Genomic DNA, 23,287 nt, shown 5'->3' with positions numbered 1-23,287 from the left:
CGGAGGGTAAGGAAGAAAGGGAGTCTTAAGAATCATTGAGTACTAATGGTCTACTGAATGATCACTGAGATACTTATTGAAGTTCTGACTCTGGAACATTATTACTGTTATAACCATTGTTCAAGGAGTATTTTATCATGAATTTGAAATGTTCACGTAGAAAATCAATCCGTTCATTCACGTCGCTTTTCTTATAATTTATTTATTTAGTTTTATTTTCTACTTGGAAAAAATAAACAACTATTTGCTTATAAAGCTTATGACTTCAGGCGATGTCGAGGCAGTGCGCATAGGATGCACATATGCCAATAAGAGACTGATCAATTGCAGTCCTAAATCACAATGGGAAGATACAAGTAAACAACACCAAGTGAACTATTTGGTTAGTTGATTGGGAGTGGGTGGGGATAGAAATGAAGCTTAATCTGTACACATTACATTCCTTTCTAGTTGTATATCAAAGGTAATACAATTTATATGATAATTTGCTAACTGTGAATAATTATGGATTAAATAACATTTGTGTTCTGTTTCCCTTTTTATCATGTGTATATTACTGCTTTTTACTGGGTCAATTATTTTCTTTCTTTTTTTGTTTTACCAAACATTCTTGTTATCGGTATTGATGTTGTTGTAACCGTAGTTTGGTTGTTTATTTTGTGTAATTATGAAAGTGTGAATGAAAAGAGGTAAAGAAAAATGCAACAAAATCTAAACAACAACAGCAACAATGAAAGCGGAGGGTAAAGGAGAAAAATTCAAAGAGAAAATAGGAGATAAACAATATATGATTCATACTAGAATGAATGAATTCATTTTGTATGCACATCATATATCAATGTGTTTACAAATACATAAACACTATAACGAAATGCCAATTCTACTTGTGTAGGAAAGAAAAGGCAGTTAAACTGATAAGTAATGACCTTTATAGAATAATGAATCTGCCATCATGATGTTGAAATACTACAAATGAACTGAATAACTGAATAAGGATTAGTAAATTGTGAATTTATAAAGAATTCAAGGAAAAAGGTTATGTTGTTTGTTAGTTTATCTGTGTGTGTGTGTACATGGATTTAGCAAGAAGGTGTATTATATCAGACCATTTTACAATTGGTAATTCATGGAGGTTGTTGTAGGTCTTTATTGTTAATAAAATGAGAAAGAAACTAAGAAGACTTATTGTTTCATGTTAAAGGTTCCATATATTCAATCTTGAAATATATATAAATGTTATATCCCGTGGAGAATTATGAATGGTAACTCTGAGGACTATTTATGGACCAATGTGATATGTATATTTTCTATTGTATAATTGCTAAGTAACTAAACTATTCAAACAAATAAAACTAAGTGAATTTAAACTTCACCCCATTGCACAAGCAAGTGGCTATCAGGGCTCAGTAGCTGAGTGGATAACGTGATGGCGTTTGAGGCGAAAGGTACTGGGTTTGAATCCCAGAGTGAACATCAACTCTGAGGTGCAGGTACATCCAGCTGACGAGTCTCAAATAGGACGAAACGCGCATCCTGGATTCCATTGCTAGCCACTATCCATCTTTGCTTACCATGCTTGTGAATTAAGGCTATATCGAGGCAATACGCACAGTATGCACATATGCCAATTAGAGACTGACCAGTTGCAGTCCTAAAAACATCAATGGGAAGATTCAAACATACAATACCAAGTGAATTTATTCATATTCATGTTCCTTTTTATATAAGCTTTATTTTGACCTATGAACTATTATTATACGATTTACCATTCTTGATTTATCCCTAGTCCATTAATTACTGTTCCTCGTATTCACAGCCACATTTGGTCAAATCTTGTACAGATGTTATTTTTTATTTTATGGTACGATGTGGTCAGTTTGTTTGGTATATAAACCCAGTATGTTTGTGAATAATGATTCATATTGCAGAGGCTGTTATTGGCGTTCTGGACTTAACTGACTGGGTTAGGCAGAAAGCAGGACCGATTAGTGCTGAAGACTGCTCATACAGCTTTTGTGTATCATTGGGCGATCAATAAATTCACTGTTCTCTGATAGGCAGTCTTATCACGTTCATATATCAAACAGGGTACTCACACACTGCACTCGATATAACAATAAAAAACATAATAAATGAACTAAATATCAGTAGGATAATTGCCTTTAATTATAACCTTTTAAAGGGGTGTCATTAAAACAGGATTGTAGTGCATCTATTTACAAATAAAAAAATACTTATGATGATGATAATGTGTTACGTGAATTCGATTGTTGAATAATGAAACTCATGATATTATGCTAAGATTAAAAAAAAGATCCATTTAACTCAAGTTCCATATACACTATAGGTTGAAATAGATCAGTTTTGAAACAATGAACTTTGATTTCGGTGATGTTACGTTCTTTGAGATGAAGTTATCAAGTTTTTTTTTAATATTTTACTGAACAATCCTTACTTTATATAGAAGTGAGTTTCTTAGATATTCCAAAAGTATTAAGACAAACATGTGTTCAATTGATTTTCATATTAAGTTACAGTGAATCCCTTACTCAATGGGTTCCTGACTACATGATCTGTTGATCTATTCCGTGTAAAACAGAGAGTTGAAGTTACATTAAAGTCTTTTAATTCGAGATTTATTGGATGCTATGCTTCTAGAAATTGCTTTGAGTTCTTAAAATTTTATTGACCCGAAACGTCTACATTTCAGTAATAAAAAATGCGTCCATAAATGTTCCCAAACACTGATATGTCAAAGTATATCGTATCATTTCATAGCTGTTCTGCGTTCAATAGTCTTGAGAAATGCAAATATATATAAAGATTATGAAGTCAACCAACAGCAAACACGGTGATTAGAGCGGACCGAATAAACGGACAGAGATTTTTTTTACAAAAATTCATAACTGAATAAAGACAAACATCATGCTCATCGAGACTTTAGCGATGAAAAGATAATATTAATCATGCGATTATATATAATAACGTTACCCAACAATTAATTAAGACCTCGCACACTGCTGACGAAATGGCCGTCCAGTGCTTCCAGGTTTTCCCTGGTGGTCTAGTTTCAATTGACTCACGCTTTCAACCATGAAAATACTAAATCTCCAAAAAAAACCCTTCTGATAATTAAGAAACAGATATTTCTTATTTACCGTTTATCTATTTATGGGATTCCACTGGACAAAAATTCTACCATTGGTTATGGCCAACAATAAATGTATACTATTTGACTTCCATCTATATTATTTATATTGCAGAAGAGTGAGAAATTTCTTGGTGTCTTATCATCTACTCAGCAATGTCTGTAATTTCATTTATTGTTATAAATCAATATACATGTTAAATTGAGTGGTCAGTAAAATAAATACGTATATTCTCACAGTTTACATCATGAGAAGATCATAGTTAAACAACCGCGGAAAACCACGAAGCCTTAGAATAAGACTGCCACCTAGTAATTCTTGGTTTTAGATGATTATCTAACTACAGTCAATCCATGATGTGAAATATGAGAATTCAACAACCATTACAAATTCACTACACTAAGCATGTCTATGTAGTTTTTGTTTTATTAAAACGAGAAGATTAACTCATGAAAGAATGAACATTATGATGAAGATAACTCACTCTTCAGCTTCAACAGAATTGGCTTGAGCTAAATAAGATGATGGAATGTAACCAACTTGTCCAGAATGTTCAACTAACCACCATTCTGAATCACTAAAAATAAATGATGTAAAACAAAACAAATAAATGAAAATATAATATTATCAGGAGTTTTTGTGGAGATTTAGTATTTTCATACTTGAAAGCATGAGTCAATTGAAAGCTAGACCACCACGGAAAATCTGGAAGCACTGGACGGCGCACTGCTGAGGAGTCCCACAATAGGACAAAACGGTCATCCAGAGCTTCCAGGTTTTCCCTGGTGGTCTAGCTTCAGTTGACTCACGCTTTCAACTATGAAAATATAATACTCTTTTTAGAAATTTGACTGTACTATTCAACCTAACCAGTATAGTAGTGTTAGAAGTGTTTATTTCAAGGAATACATTTGATACAGGGATTCTACACGGAAGAAATAAACACATATTGCGTCGAAATTTTGAAAGAAACCAAAAAATTAATTGGATAATAAGTATTCAGGATATCCATCTAAAAAGGAAATTTTTGAAAACAGGAATACATAAGTTTAGTAGAATATCAGCCATGAAGTGTTTTAATTGCGTGTCTCATCTTCCAAGTAAGGATTCTCAATCCTCCGTAATATAAATGGTCAAATCAGTCTATAGGATTTGTGGAATGATTGAAATAGGCGAAGTGCCAACTTGCTCATCAAACCATTCAACAAATATCGACCGAATAGATTACATAAGATTAAACTACAAGTTGTTCGGTCAAATATATTATCTAAGAATTACAGAGCTATCACAAATCATACATGAAATAATCAAGTCAGTTATTATAATTTATTAAATAACAAGTGACTTATTTAATATAAAAGTCAAGGTCACAAACACAACCGATGATTTGGCAAACAATCATGTTGTAACACTGTTTCACTGTTTCAAGCTAAAACAATTGATAAGAACAGTTCTTATAAGCCAGCTTTGATTAATATAAGATGGCTGATTTACAATTTATCTAAATCTTCAATTTGTTATATTTAAGTGACGAAAAGCCGGTAATTTAGCACCATGTTGCAAATCCTTTATTCATATTACCAATGTTACTAATTTTCAGTCAGTCAGTCAGCTACAACGTAGGACCAGGCATATTTATGCATCGGTCCAAGTTGCCATACGTTACAAATTTTACGACTCTGGTGTCCGCCCTGAAAATTTCATCTAGCTGTGTTAATAAAATATGACAATTTGAATCAATATACACATTTACCAGGTTTTACGTTGCGTCCAACTAACGGATTAATCAAATGTGTTATTTTTATGATATAATTAGTATTTCAGTCAGCATAGCTGTGATTGATATTGATTACATTGAAATGTGATTTAATGTTCAAGGTATTCGTTATCTAATTACTATATTAAGAAAACCTGGAAGCACTGCATGGCCGTTTCGTCCTATTGAGGGACTCCTCAGCAGTGCCCATCCACGATCCCGCATTGCGAAATTTCAACCCAAGACCTATCAGTCTCGCGTGCGAGCGCTTAACCTCTACACCACTGAGCTGGCCGGCATCCAACAGTGTTAATGTCTAACTTCAACCAATCCACGAAATTGAGCGACACATCCACCATTGTCTTCAGTGAGTTACTATCTCACAACAGACCTGGTTGAACTCCATTGGTCACTGCTTCACACCAGAACTCCAGAAGTCCCACAATAGGACAAAACGGCCGTCCAGTGCTTCCAGGTTTTCCTTGGTGGTCTAGCTTCAATTGACTCATGATGTCAACTATGAAAATACTGAAATCTTCACAAAAACCCCTTCTGACTATATTAAGAATTTGAAAATTTTTCCTTAATTATCTAATAATTTTGACAAAGAAAGTAAAAATAATAAAACAAGGGGTACAGATTTTTTTGTCAAAATCAATCTGTAAATATGTTACTTTTGAATATTGATTTTACCATCATGTAAACATTGAAGAGAAGGAATAATAAAAAAAGCATTAATATGTATAATTGTATCATTCCTAATAGTTTGTATTATTATGGTTGTTGAAATTCTAGACCACAACTAATTAGTCTTTACTGATATTTATATATTCTGAATGAGTTGATTTGATATTGACTTTTAATTACAAGATTTTAGTCTTGGAGTGAACATCAACTTGACGATACAGGTACATCCAGTTGACGAGTACCAAATAGAACGAAACACCAATTCTGGATTCCACTTCTAGCCACCATCCATCTTTGCTTATAAAGTTTTTAGTATGTTTGTATTTTAGCTAGCAATGAAAGCTAAGACGATCGTTCCCTTCTATTTAGGATTTATCAGCTGAATTTACTCGCATTTAAGCTATAGTGTGAACATTAACAACACTAGAACGTAGGTACTCTTAGTTTATGAGTCTTAAGTTGGAAAAAACTCAGGTCTTTGACTCCACTACTGACCATAAACACAGTGGTGATCTAATGATTAAAACATTCGACTATCGACCACTAGGTCCCAGGTTCGAACCCTACTCCACCTAATTGGACTTCAGCAACCGTGTAGTGTCATCAGTTCGCACAATTGGAGTGTGGTTCATACCCTAGCACCTGGTGAATGAGTTAACTTAGTGAAATAAAAACAAACAAATACAATAAAATGTATAGAGTTTTAATTCACTAGGATTTACTATGGATGGATTAATCTTTACTATTCATGAAAATGAAAAAACGAACAAAACAACATTGACAGTTAAATCTTAAAAAACGAAGAGTAACAAAACCCTAAGAAGGAACATTGTTACTATGTTAAACTAAACACAAACAATCATGACTAACTATATGACTTCAATACCACAACTAAAGATTTCAAATGTCAAAAAATTCATTAAGAAATCATATTTACTAAACACAGCATGTATAGGGCGCCTAATAACAATTAAAAACAAATATATAAACTCTCAATTAGATTCTTTTTATCTACTTAGTGTTAGTCAGACTAATGAAGAATAAATAAATTCATTAAGTTCTTATTGAAACATTGAACGACTTTAAGAGATTGAAAATTAATTTAAACAAATCATTATAAAGTTGAAATCATGAGTCAATTGAAGCTAGACCACCATGGAAAACCGGGAAGCACTGGACGGCCGTTTCGTCCTATTGTGGGACTCCTCAGCAGTGCGCATACACGATCCCACCTCGCGACATTCGAACCCAGGACCTATCAGTCCCGCGCGCGAGCACTTAACCGATAGACCACTGAGCCGGCATCCAACGGAGTTAATGTCTAACTTCAACCAACCCACGAAGTTGAGTAAACATTTCACCAATGTTATCAGTGAGTTGATATCTCCCAACAGACCTGGTTGAACTCCACTGGTTACTGCTTCTCACTAGAACTCCAGAAAATACATCATGGAGCCAGTCACTAGTGAGCATATGATAAGTGGGTTGTTTGTGGAGATTTTGATGTTGTTGTTATTATTATTAATTATTAACAATTAATATCAAACGTCTAGGCCAATAAACTACTAAGCCATTCAGTGTAAGATAGTGGCGATTGTAGGCAGTCAACATAAAACCCTGATTAAAATAAGTTTCGAGCTATTTGACACTCGTTAACAAAGTGTACCTATAATCGTCAAAGAATCGATGCTCTCCAGGGGATTTGAACCGTTTTGATCAGCTCCATACTCAGACGTTACCAGTCAGCTACTATGGTTGCCACTAACCTGTAGTACTGAGACATATTTACAACCAATTGACTACTGAGTGGTAACTAACGTTATGTATTTCAAGCCATTCTTAATGCTTGTCGAATTCTACCAAGTATCAGTGTGTTTCAATAAGCAAAGAGTCATTATTGCAACCTAAACATTAACATTTTCATTTAGTTACCTTGATCACAAGTGTCTATAGAATACATATACCACTGTAACGTAACCAGATACATTCCGCTAGCTGGTTAAAATATCTAAAAATCTACCTTAATTTCTAACAATGAATAGGTTTTTACAATTGGTATCGATATGAAGTGAAGATTAACTAAAAATCAACGGCGTTAATTACTAATACTGGTCGAAATTTTACTATGTATATATCATTTCCTAAGAAAAGGGATAGTTTTAATAAGTTAAATATATTTTACATGTTTATATTATGATCCCAATAAAATAACAACGATAATATCCATTTATATATTTAGTCCTAAGACTAGCATACAAGAATGAATCAATATACATTGATATATTCGTAAATTTTTTTATCTCTAAGGGAATCTACATATTCAGTACTCCTACAAATAATAGTAGTTGTTTAAGTACAAAGAGATATGAAAGAATAACATCATTTTGAATAACTTCTAATTAGATCCTATAGTAGTTATACATCTAAATTAATGTTCCAAACGGATAGCCAACTTAAAAGTAAATTTCAGTAGTTGAGATCATGAGTTAATTGAAGCTAGATCACCATGGAAAACCGGGAAGCACTCTACGGCCGTTTCATAATATTGTGGGACTCCTCAGCAGCGCGCATCCATGACCTCACCTCGGGAGATTCGAACCCAGGAACTATTAGTCCCGCGTGCGAGCGCTTAACCTCTACACCACTGAGCTGGCCGGTATCCAACGGTGTTAATGTTTGACTTCAACTAATCCACAAAATTGAGCGACACATCCACCATTGTCTTCAGTGAGTTACTATCTCACAATAAACCTGGTTGAACTCCACTGGTCACTGCTTCACACTAGAACTCCAGGAGTCCCACAATAGGACGAAACGGCCGTCCAGCGCTTCCAGGTTTTCCTTGGTGGTCTGGCTTCAACTGACTCATGATCTCAACTATTGAAATTACTATAATATCCACAAAACCCTTTTCTGATATTAAAAGTAAATGCTTTTTTTCCTAAAAAAAATAGATCAAATGAATTTAGGATTATTAGTAAAACAAAATAAAAGCCTGATGAGAAGTTTTTTAAAAAGAATTCTCATCACCCATATATGTATTTTTAATGTTAAGGGGAATATTATACAACCGTTCGAGAGATAATGACTAGTTATGAACAATATATTTCTTTATAATTGAAACAAATGACACGTCAGTCAATAATAATTGACTGACGTACACTTCACTTAAACGAGCAACATCGTAATAAGTACAAGGAAACAAATGACACTACAACCAAATTAACATAAAATCTGTTTATCAATTAATTAGAGTTTATATAATCTGTATTCCAAAGCTGTATTTTATGTTTGTTTTCTAAACAAAACGAATCTCATATTGGAGAGAAACAAGTTTCATATTTCCCAGAGACTAAAACTCGTGAGGCGAAATCCGACTCATACGTCCTCGTCGTACCTCCTGGATAATGAGACTGTTCCCAGGAACTGACGTGAGCAGTGGTGGAGATCGGCCTAATCATCCACTCTACCTATACTCACAAATGATTACGAAGGCTATAAAGAATCATTGCACAATTATTATGGGTTCAAAAAGAAAGAACGAATAAGTCTGCTCAAAAAATAAAAGAAAAATCTGACCAAAAAAATACAGAAAAGAAAAAAAGGATGCAATGATTCTGCGTAAGCTATGCAGAAACAGCTATTGAGCCCCGGTAGTTGTGCCGTGCTTCATGTAGATTTCTTCTTCGGAAGGGCCTACTAGGCTTCACCATGTTACTATGTCTGGAAGGGAGGAGACTAAAACTCACTCAATTTAATAAGGAGTTAGAATTTTTCTATATTATGAAATATACGTTGAAATAGAACTTAGTTCTTGTTAATTTAAGTAACTAGGGAAATCTCAAAATATATAGAGATGGAAATCAATGAAATACATGTATCTTACTCAATGCTAAAATTCTAACTATTATTCAAAACTAAGGTTAATTACATTCAAATTCCAAGAGTTGTATTACAAAGTCAGCATATGAATATATATATATATATATATCGTTTCCATGGTATTTATTTTTGAGATCTTCAAGAGAGATACAAACATACATTATCTAGTCACATACATTATAATTCAATGCCATGATGTTTTGAATCCTAAAGAAAAACAATTACTCTAAACAGAAATCATTTAGAAATTAATGCTAATCATTATTACTAAACGACTTGTCTCAATGTATGTGTAAATTGAGATCGCCCCCAAATGCCCTGGTAAGGCCGAGAGTGGGGAGAGTCCGCTCTCCCTCTCCAAATGCTCTCACATGACCACGCAAATATAGCTCCTGGCAGGGAAGTCCTACTCACTGCCTTCTCGTGGCGATGGTGTTGTTTGCAAAATTGAGAGGACGAAAAGCGAATGTCTGGTGCTCTAACCGGGTTGGTGGACACGGAAAGTCCACCTATAGGAGTTAGAAAACCCTCATTCCAAACCAATGGTGCACATTGGCTCCAGTATCCTGAGAGAACAAACAGCGTATGAATCAATCGTTGGTCACCGGCTAACATGGGACTGCATCTCATTACGATGCTCCACTGCCTTGTGGATCAGATCTTTAAGTCAAAGGCTCAGGGTGTGGCCCCCTAAGAAAACCACCTGCTTCGGTTTGGGCAGCCGGGCAGTATCACAACCCACACACAAATCAAATGAGATTTGTGTGGAGCATATATATCTGGTGCCTCTTTGTACCAATATTTATGTGATTAAATAAATAAATAAATTGAAATCTCACTAAAACTTTGTAATCTTTGAAATTGAACTAGATAGTGAGTGTAGTACAAAACCTGGTTGTGATTTAAGATCCATTCATTATGTTGAATTATAAAAATTAACATCAATAGCGTGTATTAACGAGTCTGATTTGAATAACAAAGTGATCATTTGATAGTGTTTTTTTCAATGACTTAAACGTCTACACTTTGTTGTTCAGACGGTTAAGAATAATGTTCATATCTTTTCAATTGATTGTTAAACAGTTAGTACAAATTGTAATGTTGGTTTGCTCATGATAATACACTTTATTCATTGACCAAGGTTTGAAATACGCCATATTTCAAAATTCACTTAATGATCTCGACAATAGTGCTGATTGTTTAACAGGTCATTCATAATTAAACCTGTTGTAACATCATTACAGTTTGTGGTGTAGGTTACTGATATTCACATAAGTAGTATAAAGTGATGTTCGGGCATTGAATGTATTTCAGTAGAAGATCGATTAGGAGAGAACAGGAACGGCACGCAATTGGTACGAAAATGCATGAACAATTATAATCGGAGACTATGGACGGATAGTTGCAGAAGAAACAGTCAAATTGAGACAATTGATTTTTATTCTGCAAATTAACCGTTCACTATATGGTTCTCATATTTTAATGAGATGTTCTGTAATGTTGTGCTAAAATACATTCGATTGTCCCCAACTAGTGTTCTTGTTCACTACAAGTTTAGTATCTCACTCTTATTGGGACATATAACTCTACGTAGAGATTATATACGAAATTATCATTTTTTTTAACTATAAATTTATGGATATTAGTACAGAGGAAAAAACTTGGCAAAACCAAGACCAGATAAGTTGATATACACATAGTATTAGCTGTAAAAACGATTAAGTATACAAAATATAAAATATAGGAAGATAATTAGACTCAAGATCTAAAAGAAGACAAAGAGAAAATGTATTCACGCAACTGCAACAGGTTCTCAGCCATGTCACCCAGAATCTTAAATCACTGATCATGATTGCTGCGCGGAGCAAAGCCAGACAGTTTGGACACATGTACACGGCTTAGTCCAATCGTTAATGAATTCACGGACTGATGCTACGCTTTGGTTTGGTAGCATATAGCTTTGCAAATGAAGTATTCAGTATAGTTCTCATATTTTACCGAGATATTCTGTAATTTTATATTAATCAATAAATTGGTTGTCCCCACCTGAGTGTTCGTTTACTACATATGTATTATATTTAAGTGAAACATTAAGCAAAAAATAAAGACGTCTCTACATATAATCGAAGAACCATTGAAACTCAAAAGTATCGTTAATCGTTTTCGCTTTAAGTTACTGATCTTTATCAGAATGCATTTAAGATCACATCACACGAGGTTGAACACTATATATTTCCCCTACCATCACATCAACAGACACAAATGTAAATTTACCGACAAACCATAGAGCAGGATAAAAAAGAGAACCGGTATCTCTCAGTATTCTTTTTTATAATAATTATCATTATTATCATGATTTCACTTGGATCCAGTAATTATAACGTGCCTTTTTAGAAAATAATAATAATAACAAGATGAGGAAATATGAATAACAATAACTTAACAATAGCTCAGTGTCAAGTGTTTGACAGACATTAAAAATGAAATAGTATTTGTAAAATGCTCTAACCACAATGCCAAGTGGAATGTTGGAGTTATTTTAAAATGCCACATCTTAGATCTCAACAAATATAATAACTAGTATGAGGGAATTTGTAAAGATTACAGAGTTTTCGTAGTTTTAGTCATGAACAGATTTTAGCTAGACCAGCATTTGAAACCAAAAAGCACTGGATGGCCGTTTTGTTCTAGTATGAGACTTTCTAGCAGTACACATTCACGAACTCGGAATCGGAGATCAAACTAAAAATCTTCAATCTCGCGCGAACGCTGTACTTCCAGACAACTTATATGGTATCCAAAGGTGTATATATGTTATTTCAATCAATTTGCGATACTGAGTAGCCCTAATTAATTGTCTATAGTGAAAAAATATCTCAAACCCGACATGGTTGAACTCCGCTGTTTACAGCTTCCAGGTTTTCAATGGTAATCTAGCTAAGATCAGTTCGTACTTTAAACCATGGAAATATAATTAACTTCATAATGCATGAAAATTTCTGCAGGAAACTCAAAAAATGATGACTGATTTCTTTTGGGCAGCTTTCTTTTACTGATGAATTATGTTATAGACTATTGAATCAGGGTTTTCTTATCAAATTTTACATTTCATAACAACAGTGCATTGAAGGAAACTTTTAAAGATTGAGTCACGAAGTTTTATATTCATTAAAATGAATAGAAAGCTTAACTCCAGTAAAGCTGTCGAATACTACAACTTAGCCTCGATTGAAATGAATTTCAGTATGATCATTAGTGTAATCAACTCTTAAAACTACCTTCCAATGTATATGCCAATTTTCATTAACTCTTTATAATTATAAAGATGTACATTTATACCATCTATGAAGTGATTAATCATTGGAACATAGTCGGAATTTACTTATTCACTTTGATAAACAATCATTCGAATAGTAGCAATACATTAATACAACTGTCTAGAATAATACACACACAGATTTTTTTCTAGGTGAATAGACAACAGGAAATTGTCTTTTTTTTACGTTATTAAAATGTAGTGAAATCGACCATTTAATTTCTCACAGTGGAATATATATATATATATATATATATATATATATATATATATATATATTTATGCTACACAGCTGATTTCATCATCCGGTACTTGTTAACATTATAAAATGGGCCAATCAAAAAGGCTTTTATATAATTATAAATTGAATAAAGTAGAAACTTTGGCACAGTGCCAACAAAATTTGTCCATATGTTCATCATTATGTTGTTATTCTCTCAAAACAACATACAAATAGTCAAAATTATACAATACAATGATCTTTTAGAAAAAAACGTTTATCATAGACACTATGCAAACAAAGTAAGTAAAGAAATATGGGAATGAGACAGAAAATATATATATGTATAACTAAATAATCCGTTGAAAAGGACGAAAGGCCGGTAAGTAGAAAAACTAGAAGTGTCTACACACTTCAGAAGAAAAAAAACTAACTACTGATTAAACCGATTGGTAATGTTGATGTTAAGAATTTGGATAAATTAATCTCAACGACTTTTTCATTAAACAAATGAATGCATGAAAGATTTTTATAGTATTACCCCCCCTCCAATCTAATTGATCTTTAAAAGTAGAGAGAATAAAAAAAAGTGAGGTATCGTGATAATTTATCTGTAAATTTTACATAAGCATTAACAGGGAGAGAAAAAGTAACAATGTTTAGGAAAAAGGAGATATAATGAGAGGTACTAAGGTTATCCGTTACATTTTTAATGTTCAATTGATACATTAAATCTAACACTTTTAGCCATTTTTCCCGTTTACTAGGTGAGTGAGTGTATCATATTAGAGTATTTTCTTGATCGACGATTTCATTTCAAGCCCTAAGTTTTGATACACTTATATTTTGCACCCTGCTTGTTAGGCTACGCTACAATGATATGCTCATAGCAAACGATAGCAGACAACTCCAGATTCTTGAAATTAAATCTTTAGTGAAAGCCATACTCTAATACGAAACAGATGTCTACAGATTGAACTAAAAATAGTTAGAAAGTCTTAGATATAACTTGAACATTGAGAACGTGAATGATAATCTCAACCACAGAGAGATACAAAATGAAAACATATAAATTAATGTGTTTACATTACATAGGCTGGAAAAGAAATATCAAAGAGAATGTTGAGAGACAAGGAAAATGTGAAAAAAATATATAGAGTATGTTTATTCCCTACGACTGAGAGGTACTAAAGGATGACACGGCCGTCCAGTGCTTTCAAGTTTTCAATGGTGGTCTAACATTCCTAGAATCATGATCTCAATCAAAAACTCAAACAAAAGTGGTTAGATTTCAGGTAAAGTTAATTATAGATATACTAAGAATAAGCATTTCTTTAAATTTGAAATGATTAAAATTATTATTATTATTTAAACACATAAATATTGGTACAAGGAAGCACCAAATACATATGCGCCACACAAATCTCATTCCATTCGTGTGTGCTGTGATACTGCCTAGGTGCCCAAACTGAATCAGGTGGTTTTCTTAGAGGGCCACACCCAGAGCCTTCGACCTAAAGGTCTGATCCACAAGGCGGTGGAGCATCGTGAGCAGACACAGTCCCATGGTAGCCGGTGACCAATAATTGATCCACACGCCATTTGTTCCATCAGGATACTGGAGCCAATGTGCACCATTGGTTTGGAATCAGGGTTTCCCAACTCCCCTAGGTGGACTTTCCGTGTCCACCAACCCGGTTAGAGCACCGGACATTCGCTTTTTGTCCTCTTACTTTCGTGAACAACACCCTCGTCACGAGAAGGCAGTGAGTAGGACATCCTTGGCAGATTAAAATTATGTCCACTTGTCATATAAAAGAACAGTTGCTTTGTTAATAAACATGGTGAAGAATAATTTTATTTACAATAGTATGCTTTAGTTTATAACAAAGAGAGACAAAAATTGGTAGAGTACTTTGAAAGCAATGAGGACAGATGTTTGTAAGTTTAGAAATTCTAGAATAAACGTAGTACTTAACTACACAAACAAACAGTTGATTATTATCAAAAATTCCTGAAAACGTTTTCTTGTTATTGAAAGCGAAATGAATCAAGATACTGATCAAAAAAATTTGGAGGCAAGTTTGAATATACATATATTATATGTTATATCATGAACCAAACACATTCGAAAAATAATATTCATTTGGTATTGATATATTATCTTCAACAAGAGATCAGCTAACAAACTGAGATACATAAAATTCAGCATTATATGCTTAGCCATCTTAGTGTAGGCTGAAATAAGTATTCCCTACTGATCAGTGATGTGGGAAAATAAGTAGACGATCAAAACTTTAGTTTTTAGTGAACACTTTTTGACCCAATCTTGTGTTGAAATACATAATTTTCACTAGAAATTAATATGAATTATGATAAGCAAAGATGAATAGTGGCTAGCAGTGGAATCCAGGACGTGCGTTCAGTCCTATTTGGGACTCGTCAGCTGGATGTACCTGCATCCAAGATTCAAACAAACAATACTAAATGAATTTAAACTTCACCCCATTGCACAAGCAAGTGGCTATCAGGACTCAGTAGCTGAGTGGATAACGTGATGGCGTTTGAGGCGAAAGGTACTGGGTTTGAATCCCAGAGTGAACATCAACTCTGAGATGCAGGTACATCCAGCTGACGAGTCCCAAATAGGACGAAACGCGCATCCTGGATTCCACTGCTAGCCACTATCCCCTCTCTGCTTACAATGCTTGTGAATTAAGGCTATATCGAGGCAATACGCACAGTATGCACATATGCCAATTAGAGACTGACCGGTTGCAGTCCTAAAAACATCGATGGGAAGATTCAAACAAACAATACTAAATGAATTTAATATGAATTATGTTTAAGAAAACATACCTTTGAACGATTATTTTTAGTTAAGGTAATCTAGACATTGGATTCTTATGCTATCACGTTCAATGACAAATATATTTACTTACGTAAATAATGATTTAGAATTCAATGTACGGTGTAATAGATAGGAATCTTTAAACAAGAAGTGATAAACTAAGAATTATTGGAAATATTTTCATCGCACAATATACACATTTAAGTATACCAAGCTGATGTACACAAACTAGATTGTTGTCCTAGGCTATCTCAGAAAATCTAATTACTAAATCATTAGGTATTCATTCTACATTGACTATTTGTTGAACAGCAACCTATGTCACATTTGCCTAGACTCTTCAGTAAGTAAATGACTTTTATCGATCAAAATAACAATGTGGCAACAAGTCAGTTTGATAGCTGGGGTAGAATGCCTTGTAGGAAATTTCAAGGTGACTGATCAGAATTCTGTAGTTATTGTCATACTCCTTTGAATTCACTCATCATCCATTTGTAAAACAAATTAGTGTGCCAACCAAAGTTTGTCTCATTTCTATTATAACTGATTTTGTCTATACTATCCAAACTAACACACACATGCAACTGTTAAGTAAGATGACATATGTTGAATGGAAAAAGTAGAATAGATTAGTCATTAAAACATTTTAAAATTTTCCGTCTGTTTATTTATTTGCTTATATATATATACCAGCTTGAAATAATTACCGGATAAGATGACAGTGGCCAATGATCATTACTGATAAAAACAAGTACAGCCTTTTTGGCTGTATGCCAATAATCGTGGTTACTATGGTGATGCTTTGTTAACCAGAGCGCAGGTGACAAGCATTATATATATATATATATATATATATATATATATATATATATATATGCCGGTTCCAAGCCCGGGTAAAAGAGGAGTGTTGGGCATGATTCCAGCAACCCAATCCCGTAGAAAACAACCTTGTTAAAAAAAGAACTTAACTAGAATAAACAAATTAAACCATTTAAACTCTGACCTGGGAGTTGAAGAAATAATTAGTACGCCTCATGATGAAAGTAGAGATTCTTCGGAAGCTACTAAGCCGATGCCCCTTCTAACAACCAGGGTAACAATTAACATAGCTACATAGGACGTCCGGATAATGACATAGACAGGGAGAATTAATCAAATGTCTACGGAAATGAGAAGATACAACTTGACGGTTTTCGGAATCAGTGAAACCCACTGTACCTAAATCAGACAGACAAGGGTAGATTCGGGAGAGATGCTGATATACTCTAGTCACAAAGAAGAAAATGCTCCGCACACTCACACTGTGAAGGATTTTCCAGGACAGAGTTGGATGAAGAATGCTGGTGGGAGGCCTATGCTCCTCCATGAGGGGTAACAGGAGTAAGTAATATATATATATATATATATATATATATATATATATATATATATGTCATTTATGTATTTCCGGACAATCCACTCAGGATGTACATAAAAAAACAGCGAATGATCAATTGCAGTCCTAAATATAATTACTGATAGATCGCAAACCTTTAATAATATACGTATGTAGTTAAAATAGTAGTAGTCACAACGAGAAAAGAGCAATGGAAACAATGGAGAAATCCTTACCTAAACCGGGAAATAAGTCGTTCAAAAGTAAAGTAAAAGAAATAAGTTCAACGTTATTTCCAACATTAATTTTTGGGTTATGCTAAAACCATACTAAATATTTAAGGCTCCGTAACTAACTAAAATGAAGTGTGCAAATAGTATTCTATACTTCCACCTGTAAATTCAAAATTATTAACTGGTAATCTTCATCGACAAAGGTAGTAAAATAAAGTAGAAACACTCAACAAACATTGGACCCCAGTTAATCAGAGTATCCTGATAACTAAAACTAATTATTTGATATTACAGAGGAACTTCATCAGACGGATGATTTATTTGTGTTAGTTGCTTGATAAAACCACTATTTAGACAGAAAAATTAATTTCAGCACAATAATTTTCCTAGAAAGCCATCTATCGACCAACAACAGCAAGTTTCCATTTTTATGAGAGATATATGAATGTTAGTGAATTTAACTAAAATCTGGAAGTGTCTAGTAAAATAACTTGGCACTGAAATTAGGAGCAAATTAGGATTTACAGAAAAGGCTAAGCATCTCCATAGAATAGTAAATATATGGAAACTTTACTTGAAATAACTAAGATACAACCTTTCAAAGTTGTCTCTTTGGGTAAGGAGAGTGACTTATTTCAGCTTCTTCCTAGCTGATCAGACGAATATTAACTGATAACACAATAGATGACAAACTAGCTGAACCCTTTCAGACACTCAACAGAAGTGTCCATCTTGTTTGGTTCACTGACTCGATGAAAAAACACCAACTTAAAACATTCTCTGTAGTACTAAATAAGACTCTGTTCATAAACATTGAATACAAACAGGATACCTCACCAAAAATCCTTGAAAAGGCTCTCAACATCTTTTAATAAAACATTTTCCCCTTGTGCTCTTGAGTGTCTCCTCTAATCAGCTTTTAGTTTGTGATGGTATTAAGGACAAGCTTCCGCTTTGGACCACATTGACGTATTAATACATTTACTTGTTTTTGGAGTGCAGGGTACATAAGACACACAAAGCGATCTTTTTCTTTACATATTTTTGATGCATATGTATATTGATGTTACTTAAAATTGATGCTACTGAAATGAAAAAGAGAAAAGGACTTTTTATCGGTTTGGATGGTGACAGACTAAACTATAAGGCGGTTGATTTCGCCTCTGGACAAATATAATATTTGATCTTTTAGATGATGTTTAATGTTGGGGGGCTCTAATGCGCTTATTATAGACTGAGAAAATCTAAGGGATAGAGTTGTTAAATAAGTCATCCAAGTAAAACCGAACTACTACTGACATAAAATGTGTTTTGGTTTAGCGTGTAAATGAAAAGACAAGAAGTAATCCAGATCACGCATCACGGTTTCTAGACCTTATATTGACTTATCATGAGTCACTTGCCCTTACCTCCGAGTATATGTCAACACACTGTAAAAGTTGTCACGCAATATTATTCTATACTTTCCAGATGGCTATCATTGACTACATGTCTAAACCAGCCAAACTAAACGTTGGGAAAACAGATACTCAAGCGATTATACATGCATCACCACCAACAGATATGTCCATCAAACCATACGTCCTTACAGATGCTGCTTGGAGAGTGCTTGAAAATGTACACAACAATTACTCAGCATCTTGTATCTTGGACAATAAGATGTAGGCTAAGAAAAAGCTCATCACGATACAAAAAACCAATACTAACCTTTCTTCGAGAAAGAATGTAAAAGCGACGTGAGTAACTGGGTTCCAATCAAGCTAGAATTAAGTACCCAGAAATCAGGAATATTTGTGCATCGGTTCCATGAAAGTTTAGGAAACCTTATGAAGAAAGACTTATTACTAACTCAACAGCTTGCATTAAGTGGTCGTTTTCATAAATAAACAGGACAAACCGGAGCGCTATATCCAAGCATTGTATGAAGAAAGTCCTGCATAATCACTAGTGGAAGAAGAAGTTATCGAATCCAAAGTATTTTCTGACCATTTTGACGAGATACATACTCCATAGACTCTCCTCAAAGCATCGGTTAAATAGTTTAATCTGCCATATGAGTACAACTACGATTGGAGAAATAGACGTTTTTGAACTACAAAGTAAACTTGATATAGAAAAATCAATGAACTCAGACGAAATTTATCCTAGGCCACTGATAGAACACAAATCTTTTTTAGCAAGACATTTGAGGTTATTAATGCCGTACTAATTGTTTATTTTCGCTAAAAAGCTGTTTTAACCCAATAAATTCTAAGTACCCAATATATGTAGCTTGTCACCTTGCCTTTTGACGAGGCCCCGAACAAAAAAACTGGAATATAAGTTTAAGAAAATCGAAATCAGAAGAAATTCACTTTTATGAGTAAGCGACTTCCGACTTGAACATAAACAAAGGGTATTACAAGCTGTCTGACTATGAAACAGTATATAGGGAAGTCAACCAGGGTACATTTCTAGAACCAGCATCATTTCTCTTATACGCATACAGCCATTTTAGTCTTTTTTCATCATCGATCTTGTTATGTCTGGAGATAATCTAAACAACAAAATATCGACCATACGATGAAAATACTATTTTTTTACTGTCATTGGTCACACAGAAAACGGGGATTCTAGTTAGTAACGGCTGGTAGTGACTCAAACATAACAAATAAATCATTGTCTATAAGATGTTAATCAAATAAACCGAAATCGAAACTGCAAACAAGTTTTTCATTAGTAACGAATATGACTGTTATCATTGTAATGAACATTTAAATATCAACATTATTTAAGAAGAGCTAATCTCTTATATGATCTAAAATGATATTGTTTGCAGATCTGTCACCAACACAAATATGAAAATCTATTCATAAACCAGCGCACACTAAAGTTGTGCTTAGAGTATTTGATGAGATATTTTGGCATTAGTCAGTTTCCCACTCAATAACGCTACTCAAGACATGCTATGTACTTTAGTTTTTTTTAAAAAAACAGGACTCAGAAAGTAAGCCAAAACTTCGACTTCTAAAGATCAAAGATTTCCATTATATAAAAATAATCCTATAACTAAACAACAAGGATTCCCAACATGTTAGATATATATACATTCATGATAAGTTCAAGTAAAGGGAAACATTTATAGCCAAGACAATAAAAAGGATTTAGACAAAACAAAAATATTACTTATAGTTAGGTAAACAGTTTCGACCGAGAGGCTGGCAAGTAGTAACAAAACATGAAAAATTAACTATGCTAAATATGCAACCAGTTCAAATGAATCTCATTCATATTTTGCGCACCAACGTTAAATATTATCAGTAATCTCGTCCAATAGCATCACCATAACACGACAAAATGTAGTAAAAAACTTAGATTACAGAGGCCTTTTAAAATCTTAAAAGCGTTTTTGGGGAAACAAAACGGGTCACTTTAAAAAAGACCATAGTTTGAATACTTAGGTGTGATTTTGTATTTATTCCAGCGTGATACAGACAGAATTCTGAAGTTATCAAAAGATTACTGTATCCAAAGCTTTCAATTTGACCCAATTAAAAATTTGATCAAAAATTATATGTATTACATAAGACTTATTTATCTAACAATTCATACTTATTTTGAGCAGTTCAATTATACTGCTTCTCACACAAAAGTCGGTTTCCATTTGTAAATTATCAAGTAGACACGACTTAAATCATCCAAATGTATAATTTGTGGAGACATATGATCGAAGTCTGACATATAGAAACGTTGGCATAAAGCGAATGTCGAGCTAGAGATTAATTTTATTGTGCATCAGGTATGATTACCAGTTTGACATAAAAAAGCAATTGGAAAGAAAGGTTATATGAATAAGAAAACCAGCTCACGAAGTGAAACACGTTCAAAGTAAAAAAGACTCACTTATTTAGGACAATACTATTAGGGTCAAATTTGACACTCCAACCATACGTCTTGGTTCAAAAGTTCAAAATGATAGTTCAAGCCAGTATACTCATAAAAGCCGAGGTATATTTATCATTCAATGTCAACTGTCTTAACAAAAATAATTAACTCTTGACGAATAACCAGTATCATTTTCAGAACAAAATTCGAGGTCATTTAGCCTTGAATGTATTCCACTATAAAACACAAAGTATGACCGGTAACTATAGTTTAGAGGTACTATACACTGTAATAACATGAGAAATCAGAACATGATGCTTGATATTTGTGTATCGATCCCAATCGCTACTTTTATTTGTATCCAAACTATGATTGCACCAGTTGATTGATATTTTTCATGAAAGCTATTCAAAAACATTTGCGTTACTGATTGTTGATTTAAACAGAATTCACTACAGTTTTATTTAAAAAAATAAAAGGTTTAAATCTAAGTATGTAACTCATAAAACATGGTGATAAGTTTATACCTTAAGTCCAGAACTCGCAGTTGATCACCTTTTCGTGCACTAACTTCTTCTGATGTGTGGGCTTCATAGTCGAAAATGGCAACGTGATAATATTCACTGTTGTGGGAGTTTTCTTGCGTAAGAGGGTAGATCTTCTTCGAATTAATACATGGACCAACCGAACCCAAACTAAGACGACTGGACGAGCCAGCACTTGAGGGAAAATAAGGCTGATGAACAAGATAACGAGTTGAAAGACCACCAACAGAAGAATGATGATCCGAACTACCATTTTCCATAAAAATCGTTGCAGCAGTGCTAATTGTTCCTCCACTTTGCTCAAGATTCTTCAGGCGATTGGAGTCGACAACGACAGATGATCTATACGGTTTGTCTGATTTGTGAATCCCTGAATCGATTGTGAGTGGGGATTCCATCGCACTTCGAGTGGCACTTGCACAGCCGCTTCGGGAATACCTGTTGCCAACCAAGAAAGGCATAATATTCAACGAGGAATGTTGTTGTAAATGCGAATGTGATTGTACATGAATATTACTCCGATGCGGTGAATTTAGTTTCTGCATAGTAATCTCATCTAATGGCTTGCTTGAGGAGACGCACCAGTGAATTGGACTTACTGAATGCTTATTATCTAAGTAATCGGAATTCGCACTGTTTCGTACCCCAGAATGATGAACCCTTGTGTCTCTTGTCATCTGCTCTAAAGTCAACCTCGGAAAGTGATAACTACTGGAAAGAACTGTTTCCTGAAGACTTTCACTGCAATGACTTCCTGCGAAAACATTGACAAGAGAAGTTTTCGGAGTCGATAGATTGGACTTGCTTCCAAAAGACAAATCCCTCCCAGTGGAAAACCTTTCGCGAGTTAGGCAAGACGAAACTTTTTCATGCTCGTTTGTTATTCCGAGTTCATTTATTAGTCCGTCTTCGTGAATAACTTTTAAGGAATTAGATTTGTAACTATCACATAAGTCCAAAGGTTGTGAACTTGTTCTCACGACATGTTTGGAGAGCTCACACTGATTATGCATCTCATTAGCATTGCTAATTTGTTCTGCAGTAGGAGGAGAGACGTGCTTTCCTGCACAATTACCCATCAAATGCTACATATGTCACATCGAGCTAAGAATCTGAAAATGTGCTCAAATCTGACCTTCGAAATACTAAAAATTCTGAGTATTGAAACAAAATACCATCATAATGAGCTGATCACCAACTCAAATCCTGTTCTCAACGTCAAAAAAGCACTTTCTGATATTTTTTGTTTCACAGCTACAGCTGTCTTAGGTAGATCAGAATTATTTGCGAGTTGATGTATTTTCAAGTAAGGTAAGTGAGAACACTGATTGTATTGAAACTTGTTGGTAAAACATCATCGATCAGTCATTTAACTTGCAACAACGGAGTTTGAGTAGAAAAGTGAGAAA

The 23,287-nt window shown here is 34.0% G+C and overlaps 1 protein-coding gene across 1 annotated transcript in view; it reads right to left on the bottom strand.

Moving 5' to 3' along the window:
* Smp_172200 (tyrosine kinase) overlaps window positions 1-22,957 on the bottom strand; it is a gene marked incomplete at both ends in the record, with an annotated part of 50,889 nt that extends 27,932 nt beyond the window's left edge. The window contains 2 exons of the mRNA XM_018798010.1: window positions 3,634-3,726; window positions 21,861-22,957. Of these exons, the coding sequence (XP_018652994.1) occupies window positions 3,634-3,726; window positions 21,861-22,957 (1,190 nt within the window). The remainder of the gene's footprint in view (window positions 1-3,633; window positions 3,727-21,860) is intronic.
* Between the last annotated feature and the right edge of the window lie 330 nt (window positions 22,958-23,287).

Source organism: Schistosoma mansoni, chromosome 6 (assembly GCF_000237925.1).
Source record: "Schistosoma mansoni strain Puerto Rico chromosome 6, complete genome".
Classification (NCBI taxonomy): domain Eukaryota; kingdom Metazoa; phylum Platyhelminthes; class Trematoda; order Strigeidida; family Schistosomatidae; genus Schistosoma; species Schistosoma mansoni.
Note: the sequence above shows the minus strand (reverse complement) of the source record. Positions and strands in the feature narration are given on the sequence as shown.